This window comes from Panulirus ornatus, chromosome 2 (assembly GCF_036320965.1).
Source record: "Panulirus ornatus isolate Po-2019 chromosome 2, ASM3632096v1, whole genome shotgun sequence".
Lineage (NCBI taxonomy): Eukaryota > Metazoa > Arthropoda > Malacostraca > Decapoda > Palinuridae > Panulirus > Panulirus ornatus.
Window position 1 is genome coordinate 75415798 of NC_092225.1, and position 14796 is coordinate 75430593.

The following is a 14796-nucleotide window of genomic DNA, read 5'->3' on the forward strand; positions in this document are numbered from 1 at the left end:
GTGATGCAAGAAAAAAATGAAAGAGGACTACCTTTCAGGAACTAAATCAACATATGCTTACCTCTTCTTACGGCTTCTTCAACCACTTTTGTGACTTGAAAACGTGCAATACGAGTCTGCTTCGTTTCACCATGGTCTTCAGAATCCTTTACAGATGGTGTGCGGGACAAAGGAACAGTACTCTGGGCAGGAACAGGAGACACGCCTGCTGGTCTCCACACATAACCTTCAGTACCCAGTGTAGCAGATGCAGAGGTTTGGTCAAGACTGAAGGGAACAACAGTTGGATAACCAAGTGATGGAGCACATCCAGGATCCATCATAACTGGTGTAACTAATGCTACAGTTTCACCTCCAGGTAATCTTACTGTCTGTGGCAACATCATACTTGTGTTTACGGACCCATCTGTTGCAGTACTAAGTCCTTCTCCATGAGTCATAGGAATGACTCCTTCAACTGAATTTGATCCAACCATTGTGAGAGGTATGCCACCAATAGCTGTCTGAGTGGCATTAAGTGCTGACTGTGGGTACACTGGCGGCAGACCCTCAATGGAGGGTGAGTCAGTATTCACACTTCCCTGATGGACACAGTAAACATTACTATTAAAAAAATATAAGAAAAGCTCCTCTTAACTTATTCACTGAAATGCCAATGGATTTAAATTTAATCTTAAATATTTGAATAAGTATGAATTATAATGAATTTCACTGAAATACTTAAGGTAAGTGTGATGGAGAGAGTGAAGGAAGACTAGCTCTTTTTTCTTTCATTTTTGAAGTAGTTAAGAGAATGTCATAAGGAATGTAAAGAAAAGAGTTCCAGACCAATATGGTGGGTGACTGTCAGTGCTTATGTACCTGGTAGTAAGAGAAATGAGGAAGAGAGACAAATATCTTGGAAGGAGCTGAATGGGTGCTTCAACATTTTGATGCAATGCATCGAACACTAATGGCAAGAAATTTCAATGCAAAAGTGGGTGATGTGGAGTTGAGTATATCATATTACTGGGGAACATGAGATGTCCAATATTAATGAAAATGTTGAACATAATGTCAAGCAGTGTGCTGAAAAAGAACTGGTGATTGGAAAAACCTGGTTAAAAAAAGGTGGATACCAAATATACAAGAGAAAGCATATACAATATACAGTCAAGTCATAGTCTCACTGATATGGGATCAGCCATATCTATTGTTAAAAGGATATTCTATTTTACAAGTGAGGATGAAGGGAAAACTTTAGGTTGTGGTGACAGGGAAGGCAGGCAATTGGGGAGTCACTTCTTTTTCTCAGTAATATGGAATCCACCAAATTTACATTCAATAAAAATGATAATCTATTTCGCAAAGAGAAGTCAGCCAACACATTGAGTGAGGTTGAAATGTAAATTAAGTCACAGCTCCTTCTACTAAGTTTCTGACTTGGAAACATGCAATATGAGTCTGCTTTATTTTGCAGCGGGTGGGTGGTGAAATAAAAACCACCATTTACTCATGCCGGCTTCTTCACTTGGTTAATATTATATATACTTCTACCTTTTACATTTCTATGTTCAGTATTTTTTCATCATATACAAATGACCTCAAGATCAAGTTATAACATCCCAACAACATAGTAACAACTAACATACACAACTCCATTACACATTACACAACTGGTACAATGTCTCACCTAAAATTAAATGTCTGCATCTCCAGAGATGTCTTGAATTGCTCGTTTAACCCTAGACATACACAAATCCATCTCACACCCTCCAGTCTCCTTAAATAGACAATTACTCCCTCTGAACAATATATCAACCATTCTAAGCATTACATAAGATACAAATGACATTCACTCCTAACATTGCCACTTACTTCCACTGAATTCTTCAATTGGTTAATATTGTGTACATCTTTTCCTTTAATTAATTTCATGTTCAATATTTTGACATAATGACCTCACAATCACATCATAATGCCTCGATACCACAATTACAACAACAAATATGCACCACTACTTTCTACAGCTGGAATAATGGCTCATTTAGAATTAAATGTCTGCATCTCTAAAGAAGTCTTGAATCACTCTTTTAACCCCAAAATGACTTGAATCCATCTCACACCCTCCAGTCATCTTAAATGGTCAATTACACCCTCTGAACAAATCACCAACCATTCTAGGCATGATATAAGAAACACACACAACATTCACTCTCAACACCAATAACACAAAAGCAACATACAAGTGCCCTAAGAACACAAACTTGCACCAGAACAAGGAAAAGATTTCCTTAGCATCCTCTACAACTATTTATCCACTTCACTTTTAACTATGCCTCATCCACTTGGTATTCCACCCTCTCAGAAACAAATAAACCACTACTGCACACCACATGAAACAAAGCACTCAAAACAATCACTAAGAAACAAAGATCCTCCCAATATAATCCCACTTCAATATAATCAGCACTCAATTCTTTGCAACAGCACTAGATGCCTCTAACTCACATGATTTCATAACTAACCATCCAACCACAAGAAGAAATAAAATACTACCCCTTCCACACAATTCAACAACATCTATTCAAAGATTCCCCAACCCTAAGAAACGTAACACTGCCAAAACACATGAAAACAGAAATGACCCGACAAACACTAAATAACTGCCCTCCCAACTCAGACTTAAATACTGCTACCAGACATACATCCATCTGACACCATACTTCCCAGACAAACTTAAGTTACATTGTCCTATCTAGGCTCTGGACCTTACACATTCCTAGATCACTACGAACACTGATTCACACATCCCATGACTATCCATGCCCACGATGCAAAAACACAATTAAGATATCGAATGCTTACAAATCTGTTGTCCCACACTCTCCCCACAAAGATACACACACATCACTATACGATACGACTTATGGGCCTGCCCAGTGGATGTCACTGGCTTCCTGCTGCAGAGTTTCATGAAACAGAAGGGACTACTGGGATAGGAAATAAGTATATTATTAAAGTTCACCAAAAACATGAAAGAATTGATCATTGTAAAGTTACAAAGGGGAGGCTGGCAGTAATGGAATTACCACCATGATCTTCCCACTTACTCGCTCCACTGGTACAGGACCTTTGATTGGTTGTTATTGTATAAACCTATCTTACATTTGGTGTAAACATATCACATCTTATTCAATTACTGTTCACCATAAATGTGACAGAATCTATGTTAGTAAGAGATACAGTGAATGCTTTTGTCATCTTTTCTATTGTTTTCATACAATATACATATATTATGTTTACATTTATCAGTTTGTGTAATTGGGTGCACTGTGAATGGATTTGTCTTATTAATGTCGTGAACAAGTGATAAAAACGGGTCGGAGGGCGGGTAGATATCCCTGTCTGTGTTGTAGTGTTGGATAATATATATTAGACTTAAATACACTATTCTGTGATTTATTTTTTGTTTAATTATCAACTACCTCAATAATGTCTCTGAACAGTACTACATGCTTGTGACATTTTTTCACATTTCTGTGTGAAAAATAGTTTAAGAAAAATCCCTCAGAAGCATAACCCACCCAAAATGAATCTTGAGGTAAAATGTGATCAGCTACCTGGTGTGTACATGAGGGAATGCATCCTCAAAGTTAAGCAGGGACCCGATGTATGTGCTAAACAACAAGAGTGCAAAGGTGAAATTGACAGATGTTAAAATGCTGAAAGGGGCAGCTGGTGGGATGTCTGATCATTTCTTGGTAGAGGTGAGTATCAAAGGTAGAAGTAGCTTTTGGAAAAGACTAAATGACATGGGAAGGAGGAGGGTGGTAAATACGCTTAGAAAACAGGATTGTGTGCAGAGACACTAAGAGAGATTGGGTCAAGAGAGACATAAGGTGAGAGAAAATGAACCAGGAAACTGTCATAAAATGAATGGTATTAAAGGAAGCACTGATCAAATGTGTGGGGGAAGTGTGTGGCACAGTACGTGGAATGTGGGTGTGGGGATGTAAGAATGGGTAATGAGTAGTGAGATGAGTAAGTTGATAGTGGAAGAGAAAAGAGAGGCGTTAGGGAGCTACCCGCAGGGAAGGAGTGCAAGTGAATGGATGATATACACAAGAAAGCAACACGTCAAGAGGAAGATGTGAGGGCTGAAAATAAGGGCAAATGAGATATGGGGTAAGAGATTATCAAAAGACTTCAGGGAGATTAAGAAAATCTTTTCAAAGGTGAATAGTGAGAGAACAGGAGGACAAATGGAAGCTGCAATGGATGGAGCAGATGGGGAAATAGTAACAGGCAGAGAAGAGGTAAAGGGGAGATGGAATGAATATTTTGAAGGACTGTTGAAGGAACTAGATCATAGAGTGGTACATGATGGGTGCTGGGAAGAAAGTACATGAAGCAAGAGTGTTATAGTGCATGGTTTGGTGAAAAAAGAACTGGCAGTGAAAGTTTTGTATAAGATCAAGTGTGTCAAAGCAGCTATAGCAAGTGGATTACAATCTAATTGCTCAAGAAAGAGGGTGACAATGCTGTTGATTGATTAGGAAGGGTATTTCAGTGTATGTATGGCCCAACTGAGGTGGCTGAGGACTAGAAGAATGCCTGTATGATATCATTACATAAAAACAGATGGGAAAAAGTATCTGTTTGAATTACATGTGTACAGTTCTGCTCTGTAAACTTGTAAGTTCTACTAGAAAGTGGTGATTGAGAAGGTGTTGGCATGCACAAAACATGTGACTGAGGTAGAGGAACATGGCTTCAGAGGTGGTAGAGGATGTGTGGACCAGGTGTTTGCATTCAAAATTTTGTGAGAGAAATTCTTGGAGAGAGAGAACAGATGATATGTGGCATTTATGGACTGGAGAAAACTAATGAAAGGGTTGGCATAGATGCCTTGTGGGACATGCTACAAATGTGTGTCATGCAAGGAAAGCTAGTAGATGCAGTGGGGTTTTCATCAAGAGATTAGGAAACATGTGCATGTACGGAGGGAAGAGGGTGAGTGGTTTCAGGTGACAAGGGGTCTACATCAAGGATGTGTGATGTCACAATCTATCTTAATCTCTGACACCCATTCACTCTGGGAACTCCCAACAAGGGATGGCAATGGGAAAAACCTCCACTTATCAGTGTCCTTGCATGCCTTCCTTGAATACACCATTCCACACATTCTTCCACCATTTTTCTCCTTCCAGTATTAGTTCAACCTATTTGTCCATGTCACAGGTGGACTTCCTCTCACACAAACTTCTTTAATTATACTATCATACACTCCTTGTAAACTCCCAATCTTGCAGTCTTTCTACATGACCAAGCATCTCAAAGTATTACCTTTCACCCATTCTACTACTCCACAATCCATTTCCTTTGAATTCCCTGCCATACCACATCTCTCATACACCCCTTCATTTCTTTCTTCATTCCAACTAGTTACAACACATGCTCTTCTTATATGGCTCATTTAAACAGCTTGTATTCTTGACCTCTATGATTCATTCCAAGTCCATATTTTGGCTGCACAGTTCAGGGTTGGGAGGACCATGCTGTCCCTTAATCATTTCACTTCCATACTCACACTTCTACCCTTCATTTTCTATTAAGGGACCCAATGACCCTTCTTCCCTGTGCTGCTCTCTCCCTTATCTCTCCTTCCATATCACCAAACTTACTGAAGAAAGCTCCTAAATACTTAAATTCTCTAACTTCTTCCACTCTTTCATCCCCCATTTCCAAAGCACAATTACATACACTTTCTTCTTTCACTCTATGGGGTCTTACAAAATTTATACTTTCACTCCATTTCCTTTCAAATACCATTGCTTTACTTTTACTTGCATTCATCTTTAATTGCCTATGCATGTACACATCATAAAACACACTTACAACATTCTGTAACTCATCTTTACTCTCAGCAAACAACACAGTATCATCAACAAACAGGTCTGCCATTATGCACCATATCTCAGGGTCACACTCCATCTCTGCACCCCTTTTCCCCAGTTTTACTTTCAACTCTCATCACTCCCTCCATATATATATAAATATATATTAAAAAGCCATGGTGACATCACACAGCCCTGCCTCACACCTACATGTACACCAAAACTTTCATTCAACACTCCATCCACTTTACACATGCATTTACTCCTCTATAGAAGGCTTTCATACTATCCAACAGTTGTCCCCGTATATCCTTAACACATCTCGTAAAGCATTCTATTAAACCCTGTCACATGCTTCCTCCAGATCCATAAAAGCTGCAGAAAACTTCTTACCTTTTGCTAAATACTTTTCCAAAGTCATCTTTGCCATAAAAATCTGATCAACATATCCCCTACTTTTCCTAAAACCCTCTTGCTCTCCAGTCACTTCCATCTCTCTACTGATTAACATTCTTGCCTACACTTTTCCTGGTAAACTTAACAGACTTATTCCCCTATATTTGCTACATATATCCTTAGCACCTTTTCCTTTGAATAAAGGAACAATAATAGCTTTCACCCAATCCTCAGGCACAACCTTCTGTTTCCAAGCTAAATTAAGAGATGCATCCACTCTAACACACTTTCTCCTCCATACTTCAGTATTTCAGCCATAATCCCATCCACTGCAGGTGCCTTTCCTACCTTCAGCCTCCTTATTGACCTTCTTACCTCCCATTTTGCAAAAGGCTCTTACTCTTGTATCATCTTCCTTCCATCCTTTATACACATGCATGTAACAACTACTGCCTCCCATCCCCCCACCTTCATCAGTTTTTCAAAATACTCTTTCAATCTTCCTTTCCCTTCCTCCTTTTGATTCAGTAATTCCCCTTCCTTACTTCTTGCATTAAAATTTCCACTCTTACATCCACCTCTTTCTTGTTTTCCACCTTGTTCCAGTTTAGTTTCTTATGTCAAAACTCTTCATGCAACTTTCTACCAAAATCTTAATCTACTCTTTCTGTGCTATCCCCTATCAGATTCTTAACATTCCACTTACATATCTTATATTCTTCCCTCTTCCTCTGTTGAACTTCTACTGGTTCATTCCCATCGAGCAATCTACCATTTGCCTTTCTTTTCTCTCGCACAGCATTTCTAATCTCTTGTCCACCATGCATTGCCCTTTTTATTCTTATATCTCACTACCTTGTATCCAACTACTAATGCTAAAACCTTTAATACTATTTCTCTAATCATTTTAAACACCTCATTCACACATGACTACATTCCTACATTCACTGCACTTCCATCTAAGCCTCCAGTTCCCTTCCTTTCATACTCCTGCATTTTTTCTGATTCATCTCGCCAACATTTTTACCTCTCCATTCTACTTTATACTATACCTACACTTCTCCCTGATCCTCATCCCAAAAAGAACTGCAAAATGGTCAGAGTCTCCAGAAAATCTTCTTACATCTAGCATGACCTTTCTCAATCTTTCATCCACTGCCACATAGTCAAGCCTTTTGCTCTTCTCTTCTGTCATTCCTCATCCATGTACATCTGTGGCTCATGATGCACTGAAAAATGGTGTTCGCAAGGAATAAACCCCTCTTAGTACTAACAATCACGACATAACTTCCATTCTCATTTACCAATCATCTCACCAATTTCGTTACTTCCCACTTTTGCATTCATATCACCCAATATGACCATGTTTGTCTCACTCTCAAAACTGTTTATACAGTCTTTCAAAATTCTGCAAAAAAGCTTCATTTCATCCTTATCTCGTACAGTTTTCATATTTATAATCTACTTATGGCTTGAGCGGTGAGGAAGGTGGGACTACAGTAAGCTTGGGGTGGGGAGGCCTGGAAGGTAAGTCAGTTGTTGTTTGTAAGTGACATGACACACTCAAATGAGTAACTGCAAAAGCTGGTATTTGAGTTTGGGAGAATGTGTTAGAGGAAGAAGTTGAGGGTTAACAAATCTAAAGGTAAAGAGATAAGATTTAAAAGAAGGAAAGAAAGGATGGTCTGAGTCTGAATGGGGAGACCCTACAATAAGTGAATTCATGAGGTACCTGATGGTGGCTATGGCACTATGGGAAATGACGTGAGCAGCAAGGTGGTTGAGGGAGGCAAAAGTCCTTTGTGCACGGAGTGTGTGTGTGGAAAAGGAGCTCACCATCTGTGAAGGTAAAGATGAGTATAAATTCGAGTTAGATGTAGTGAAATTGATGAAAAAGTAATTAATGTGGAGTGCCTTAAGTAAATGTGAATGGAAGTTATTTTTTTTTTTCAAACTATTTGCCATTTCCCACGTTAGCGAGGTAGCGTTAAGAACAGAGGACTGGGCCTTTGGGGCAATATCCTCACCTAGCCCCCTTCTCTGTTCCTTCTTTTGGAAAATTAAAAAAAAAACGAGAGGGGAGGATTTTGTGGACATCTATATTGAGAGGGGTTAATTCCTTGCAAATACCTTTTTTCAGCACAAGATGATCCACACATATATACATGGATGAGAAATGATGAAGAGAAGAGCAAAAGGATTTGACTAAGTGTCAGTGGATGAAATGTTGAGAAAGGTTGTGCTAAAGTTGTGAGAGGAATCTCTGGAGGCTCTGACCATTCCGTAGTTCTTGTGGGGGTGAGGATCATGGAGAAGTAGAGGTATAGTGTATGAAAGATTGGAGAGTTAAAAGTGTTGGCATGCAAAAAGATGAACGAGAAAGAATGCAAGGAGTATGAAAGGAGGATGACCGAAAGTTTATTGGAAGGGAAGTAAATGCAGGGATGCAGTAATGTGTGAATGAGGAGTTTAAAATCTTTTGAGAAAGATGGTTAAAGGTTGTAGAATTTGTCGCAGGATATAACATCATGAAATATAGAAATAAAAAGGAAACGTACACTGGCCAAATGAAATTAGAAATGCTGCGGAAAAGAACAGAAAGGAATATAGTAGACTGCTCAAAAGGAATGTACAAGAGAAGTTCAGTAAAGGAGGACGTAAGATATGTAGGTGGAATGTTAAGAAGCTGATAAAGGAAAACAAAGAAAACGCAGATAAGGACTTTAAAAAAAAGTTAAATGAAAAGTCTAGGGAAAATAAGAAATTGTACTGGAAGGAGGTGGAAAAAAAATAGGTGCATGTGAGAGTGGAAATATTAATGTGAAAAGTAAGGGAGATACTGAATCAAAAGAATGAAGTGAAAAATGAATCAAAAGAATGAAGAAAAAGGAAGATGAAAAAAGTATACTGAAGAACTAATGAATATGGGAGAAGGTAAGGAAGCAGTTGTTACATGTATGGGCATGGGGGATGGAAGGAAGAGCAAGGACCTATGGCAAGAAGGGGGGTAAAATGGTCTACAATGAGACTGTAGGTAGAAAAATTACCTGGTGTGGATGGGATTATAGCTGAAATGCTGAAGTATGGAGGAGAGCATGTGAGAAAGTGGATGCATACGATATGTAATTTAGCACAGAAACAGAAGGTTGTGCCTGAGGATTGGGTGAAACCAAAGAAAGGGCTATGGGACATGGTTTTGGATTTGCTGCAGTACATATGACAGAATATGAGCAAATGAAGACTTTTCTTGTTCCAGCCTAAATAAAGTGGAACAGGATAAAGATAACAGATAAACCTGATTCCATTACTGTCACCAGTAAATATCATGCCATCCTAAAGGGAAATAGTATAAAGCACCATAAACGTATCACAGAAAATCTGCACTTTGATGTATGATTTATGTTAACCCTTAACCCTGCGTTAGTGTGGTGAGACATTGGGAAATGATTAGTGTGGAGGGGATACACTCCTTCCAATTCTTTATCAACGTTCAATGATCTGTAATATTTCATTATGTCTTTTAGTTTGCTTAACAATGAAGAGATCTTATTGTAGTTAACACCATAATTATGTATGGAAATAATGAAAAACATTATGAATAGGGCTAGACAATTTATTGTATGTTAAAAATAGATTAATACACTAAAACTGATTTAATTATGGGTATGCTGTTCTACCCAAATTTTTCACTGATAAAGGCTTTTCTTTATTTTACTCCATCCTCATCACTTACAAGCTCAGCAGAGCAATCAACACAAAACTGTACAGTGTGCAAGACTGGTCAGGGATGCTACTTGTTTAGCACAGCATGAAGTGAACAACCCCATGTGTGGAAAAATGGCAATTGTCTTCCTTCGCAGTTAGCAAGTTACTAAGCTGAGCTACATGTACACTTGATGGGAGGTTCTAGGAAGCTAAATGGGAGGGTGGTGCTAACATTGTTACTAGCAGTTAGATATTTTCAAAACTAACTAAATGGGTTTCTATGACCCCACAGCAAATTATGACATGATACACTATTTTGCATATTTCTAAGACTGACAATCTCTGTTTCCATTAACTTTACTAAAAATAAACTCCATCCACAATTAAAATACTACACCCTGCAACTCTGAGGAAGTCAATATCCCCCTCATTAAAAGTCCCTTGCAGCAATCAAAGATCCTAAAGTATGAAAATGCAGATGAAACCTCTTTTATCCAGAAACCTCCACACCACACCAATGCCACATTCAGGATTTCTATGGCTTTTGGTTGGTCACATCTGTGACTCAATGATGTACATCTCACACAGGCACTTTACTGATGTCCCACTAACATTTTCTGCAATAAATCTACCTTCTATTGCATGTTAACCTAATTCACTTAAACAGTTTCTTGACAACAATAATTCCCTTTATTTGAAGATAATATGGCTCACACCTGATAACACTGTGTGGTATCCTTGTACAAGTCCCACCTCAGTCATTCTGAATGCTCTGGTCGTAGGAGTTAGGAAAACTATCTACTGTGGTGTCAGATTCACTTAATTTTTTTTTCCAATCATTTTTCCTCTATCATGCAATCAAAAACTACTCTCTTTTCCTCATTTTCTACAACAGTAAGTCCCTGCTTAGTCTTTTTCTTTAATAAAAAAACTTTCAGTACATGCCATGTGATTTTTCAGTATTCATGAATTTTATGATGATTTCAAGAAAAATATCACATCCAGTGTTGGTCAGCTTGTAAACAAATCTATGCTATGCACTCCTCATGGATTGTCTACATAATCAATGATTTCAGTATGTTTGCTAAAAATAATAATGGTAATCAGGGGAATCAAATATAAAAGGCTAAAACTTTTAATGTAAAATTGGAGGTCCTTAGGTTTGATGTTGGTGGGAAATACGTGGCTATAGCCAAGACCACCTCCACCTCAAGCCTTCATCATATTTTCTGTTAAGGTTTCACAATATAACATCCAAATCTACAGATGTATGTTTGTGGTAAGTTGTTCTTGGACGTAGTTGTTGCATTCATGGAGGTATCACCCATTTTCACACCTTATGCACTTCCCATTCACATGCCTTGCTTATTAAGGGTGGCATTTTTGATGAGTTTGTTGAGGATTAATTGTTATAGGGAGGACAATGGAGTGTATCTGTACAAGTATCATCACTCATACTTGGTAGCAGTGATACACATTATGTATAAATTATCCCTTTTCTTAAGATGATCAAACCAGACAGAATTTGCCTCAAAATTTTCATTGGTCGATGATTCATCCTCTTTATTCCATCATTAAAGAGAATCCTAGCTTTCTCTTGAATTGTTACAATAATTAAAGAAATTCTCCTTTGGTTCTAATCTTCAGTCCAAATACTCAGCAGGCTTTCCATTTTTCCCATCACCAAACTTCATAAATGCTGTCTTCTCACTGCTGAAAGGTTTACAGTAGCTTTGATCACTCATCTTCATTTCATCTTACTCAGTAAGTTTCCCATTTTTTCGATTGTCAAACTACACAAATGCTGTACTCCCGAAGCTGTTAAAAGCTTACCATAGCTCTAATCACTAACCTTTTATTTGACTTTAGACTTCCTTACAGTATGATCACCAAATCAAGCCAAGCCTACTGAAAATGAAATAGCAATTACCTAATAATTTTTTCATGGAGCCAATGAACAATAAAAGGCATTATATGCTTACATATTACATATTACATATTGAGTGACCAGGGCCTGAACATGCAGGAGGGTGAAAGGCATGCAAGGAATAGAGTGAATTGGAACGATGTGGTATACCGGGTCGACGTGCTGTCAATGGATTGAACCAGGGCATGTGAAGCATCTGGGGTAAACCATGGAAAGTTCTGAGGGGCCTGGTTGTGGAAAGTGAGCTGTGGTTTCAGTGCATTATTACATGACAGCTAGAGACTGAGTGTAAATGAATGGGACCTTTGTTGTCTTTTCCTAGCACTACCTCATGCACATGAGGGGGGAGGGGGTTATTTCATGTGTGGCGAGGTGGTGACGGGAATGAATAAAGGCAGACAGTATGAATTATGTACATGTGTATATATGTATATGTCTGTGTGTGTATATATATATATATATATGTATACGTTGAGATGTATAGGTATGTATATTTGCGTGTGTGGACGTGTATGTATATACATGTGTATGTGGGTGGGTTGGGCCATTCTTTCGTCTGTTTCCTTGCGCTACCTCGCTAACCCGGGAGACAATGACAAAGCAAAATAAATAAATATAAATTATTAGGGATAAATCTATAATGTCATTACTTTGTAAAGAATCAAAATTCTTCACAGTAGCTGCTCTTTACACAAAATAATCATTTAAATACTCTATTATATTCTGTATTCAATTTCTGTCATTTGTACTGTATATGGTATTCAACATCTGTCATTATGACATGAGAATTTAATTTCCACCATTTAACAGACCAATAAAATAACATGAAATAAACCTTTTAGACATAAACTTTCATACCTTGACACTTTAAAGCAAACTTTTACTGAAAAAGTTAAAAATTCATATGCAAACTTTAAACTCCATCAATTCAAAAATTACAGCATCCCCACATCAAGTCTATGGCTGAAATAGCCACTGGTGGATATACCATTAGTAAATAAAGCACTTTTACTTCCAAGTTGTAAGTCTATTAACTTTAAAATCACTTGAAATTCTGTAAAATAAAATGTACTTATCATCTCTTTCATCCAGTCTATTTGGCATTTATGGTTCAAGCAATATGCATGTAAGGTGTCACAGTCTGCACATATTCTCATTTCCACCACATTCATTTCTTTTTCTCCATTCATTTTATGCACTACAAGTATTTTCTTGATGTTTATACTAATAAACATGTTCTACACCATTCAAAAAGAGTTGCATTATATTTTCAAGCAAAAAGATATCTAGAAACACAGATGGACACAGAAATCTCACACTGTAAAAGGAGGTTTGTAGAAAAATATAAGAAAGATGAAGGAGCAAGAATGACAGTGCAATCAAGGATTACATTAAACAGTCTATCTGTCATCATTACTCCTTTCCTAAAATAATTACATGAATCAGATAGTCTGACATCACAAGTATTAGTGAAATTCAGACAAGGAAATCTTAAAAGTTGAATTTTCACAAGTTTAGCTGGACGGTTTTTAATGTGTATATAGGGTTAGAGACACACTAGATAAAGTTAACTTAACAAGGGTTAGAGACACACTAGATAAAGTTAACTCAACCACTCAAAAATCACAAAGTACAGCCTTCCAAAGAACTGCAGTGACCCAGAGCATAAGGACACTAATACTGTAACAATTAAGGAACAATAAGGACAGTTAGGGAGGTTGGTAAGTCACTCTTTTAATGGTGTTGGTAAATTACTGATGATTAGGAAATTAATTTACAGGGAAACTACTGGGAGAACTTAAGATGCTCATGGATACAGTGAGACATTGAGATAAAAGTTCCTTGAATGTTTATGGGAGAACTTTCAATATCACCATGGCTTGGAGAGCAGATGATCTAGGGGAGAAAATACACCATCACTACTTGGCCTCATCTTACCACAAAACAGTATGGAAATAAAACAACAAATATCAAACACCTTCAAGAAAAATTATCTTACAGTACTTTTTTTACATTGGAGGCTCCACTCATGAACAAAAGTCCATATCAAAGCCAGGCCTTAATTGAAACATAGAGAGGTTAATTTGAGTGAAAAAGCAGAGACAAGGGAAAATATTTATGAATCTAACATGTGAAAACCTGTCTTTTAGAATGTGCCAGGTCACAGTTACTAGGAAAGACATGAGAGGGTTGAGAGTTCCAAAGCTTGAAGGAGTTGGGAAAGAAGCCATTAAAATATTGGAACACCCTTGAGCTGCCAATGGTCACAAAGTAATCACGAGAAAAGAAGCTTGCCAAGTATTGAGTGGTGTAGCTAATGATGGGGACACAGAAACAGCCACCTCTCGGGAGCATAAACCAAAGTAGTTCCTAAAGAAGAAGGAAAACGAGCCAACATTGTGGCATTGGGCAAGCTGGTCAAGTTATGAAGTTAGCCTGGGACTTATAATTCAGACCACTTTCAACTTAATTCTGTCAAGTAAGGATGCAGAGCTGAAGCCACCCCAAATAAGAGAGCAGTAATCCATAAAAGGATGGGTCAATCCTTTGTATAACACAGCATACTGTTCAGAAGAAAAGAAATTTCAACTTCTAAACAGGATTCCTAGTTTCTTAGAGGAAGACTTAGCTATTTTTGTAATGTGGGATTTCCAAGAAAGAATGAATGTTACAGTAATACCAAGACTGTTTATTCAGTCAAAAGATGGAATTACAGACCCATTCAAGGTGAGAGGAAAGTTGTGTGGAATTTTCAATAAAGAGATGGGTAGAAAATACGTCTTGGAGGCACTAAACTAAACCAGGTTTACAAAATATGATAGAGGAAAGCAAAGAAAGAGAAAATGAAGATTTTGGAAGATAATCAAGTGAAAAGTTTTGGGATAATAA

The 14796-nt window shown here is 37.7% G+C and overlaps 1 protein-coding gene across 1 annotated transcript in view; it reads right to left on the minus strand.

Moving 5' to 3' along the window:
* The window catches only part of LOC139757294 (uncharacterized), a 517589-nt gene that overhangs the window by 45606 nt on the left and 457187 nt on the right, over positions 1 to 14796 (minus strand). Inside the window, exon 24 of the mRNA XM_071677667.1 lies at positions 62 to 581. Within this exon, the coding sequence (XP_071533768.1) occupies positions 62 to 581 (520 nt within the window). The remainder of the gene's footprint in view (positions 1 to 61; positions 582 to 14796) is intronic.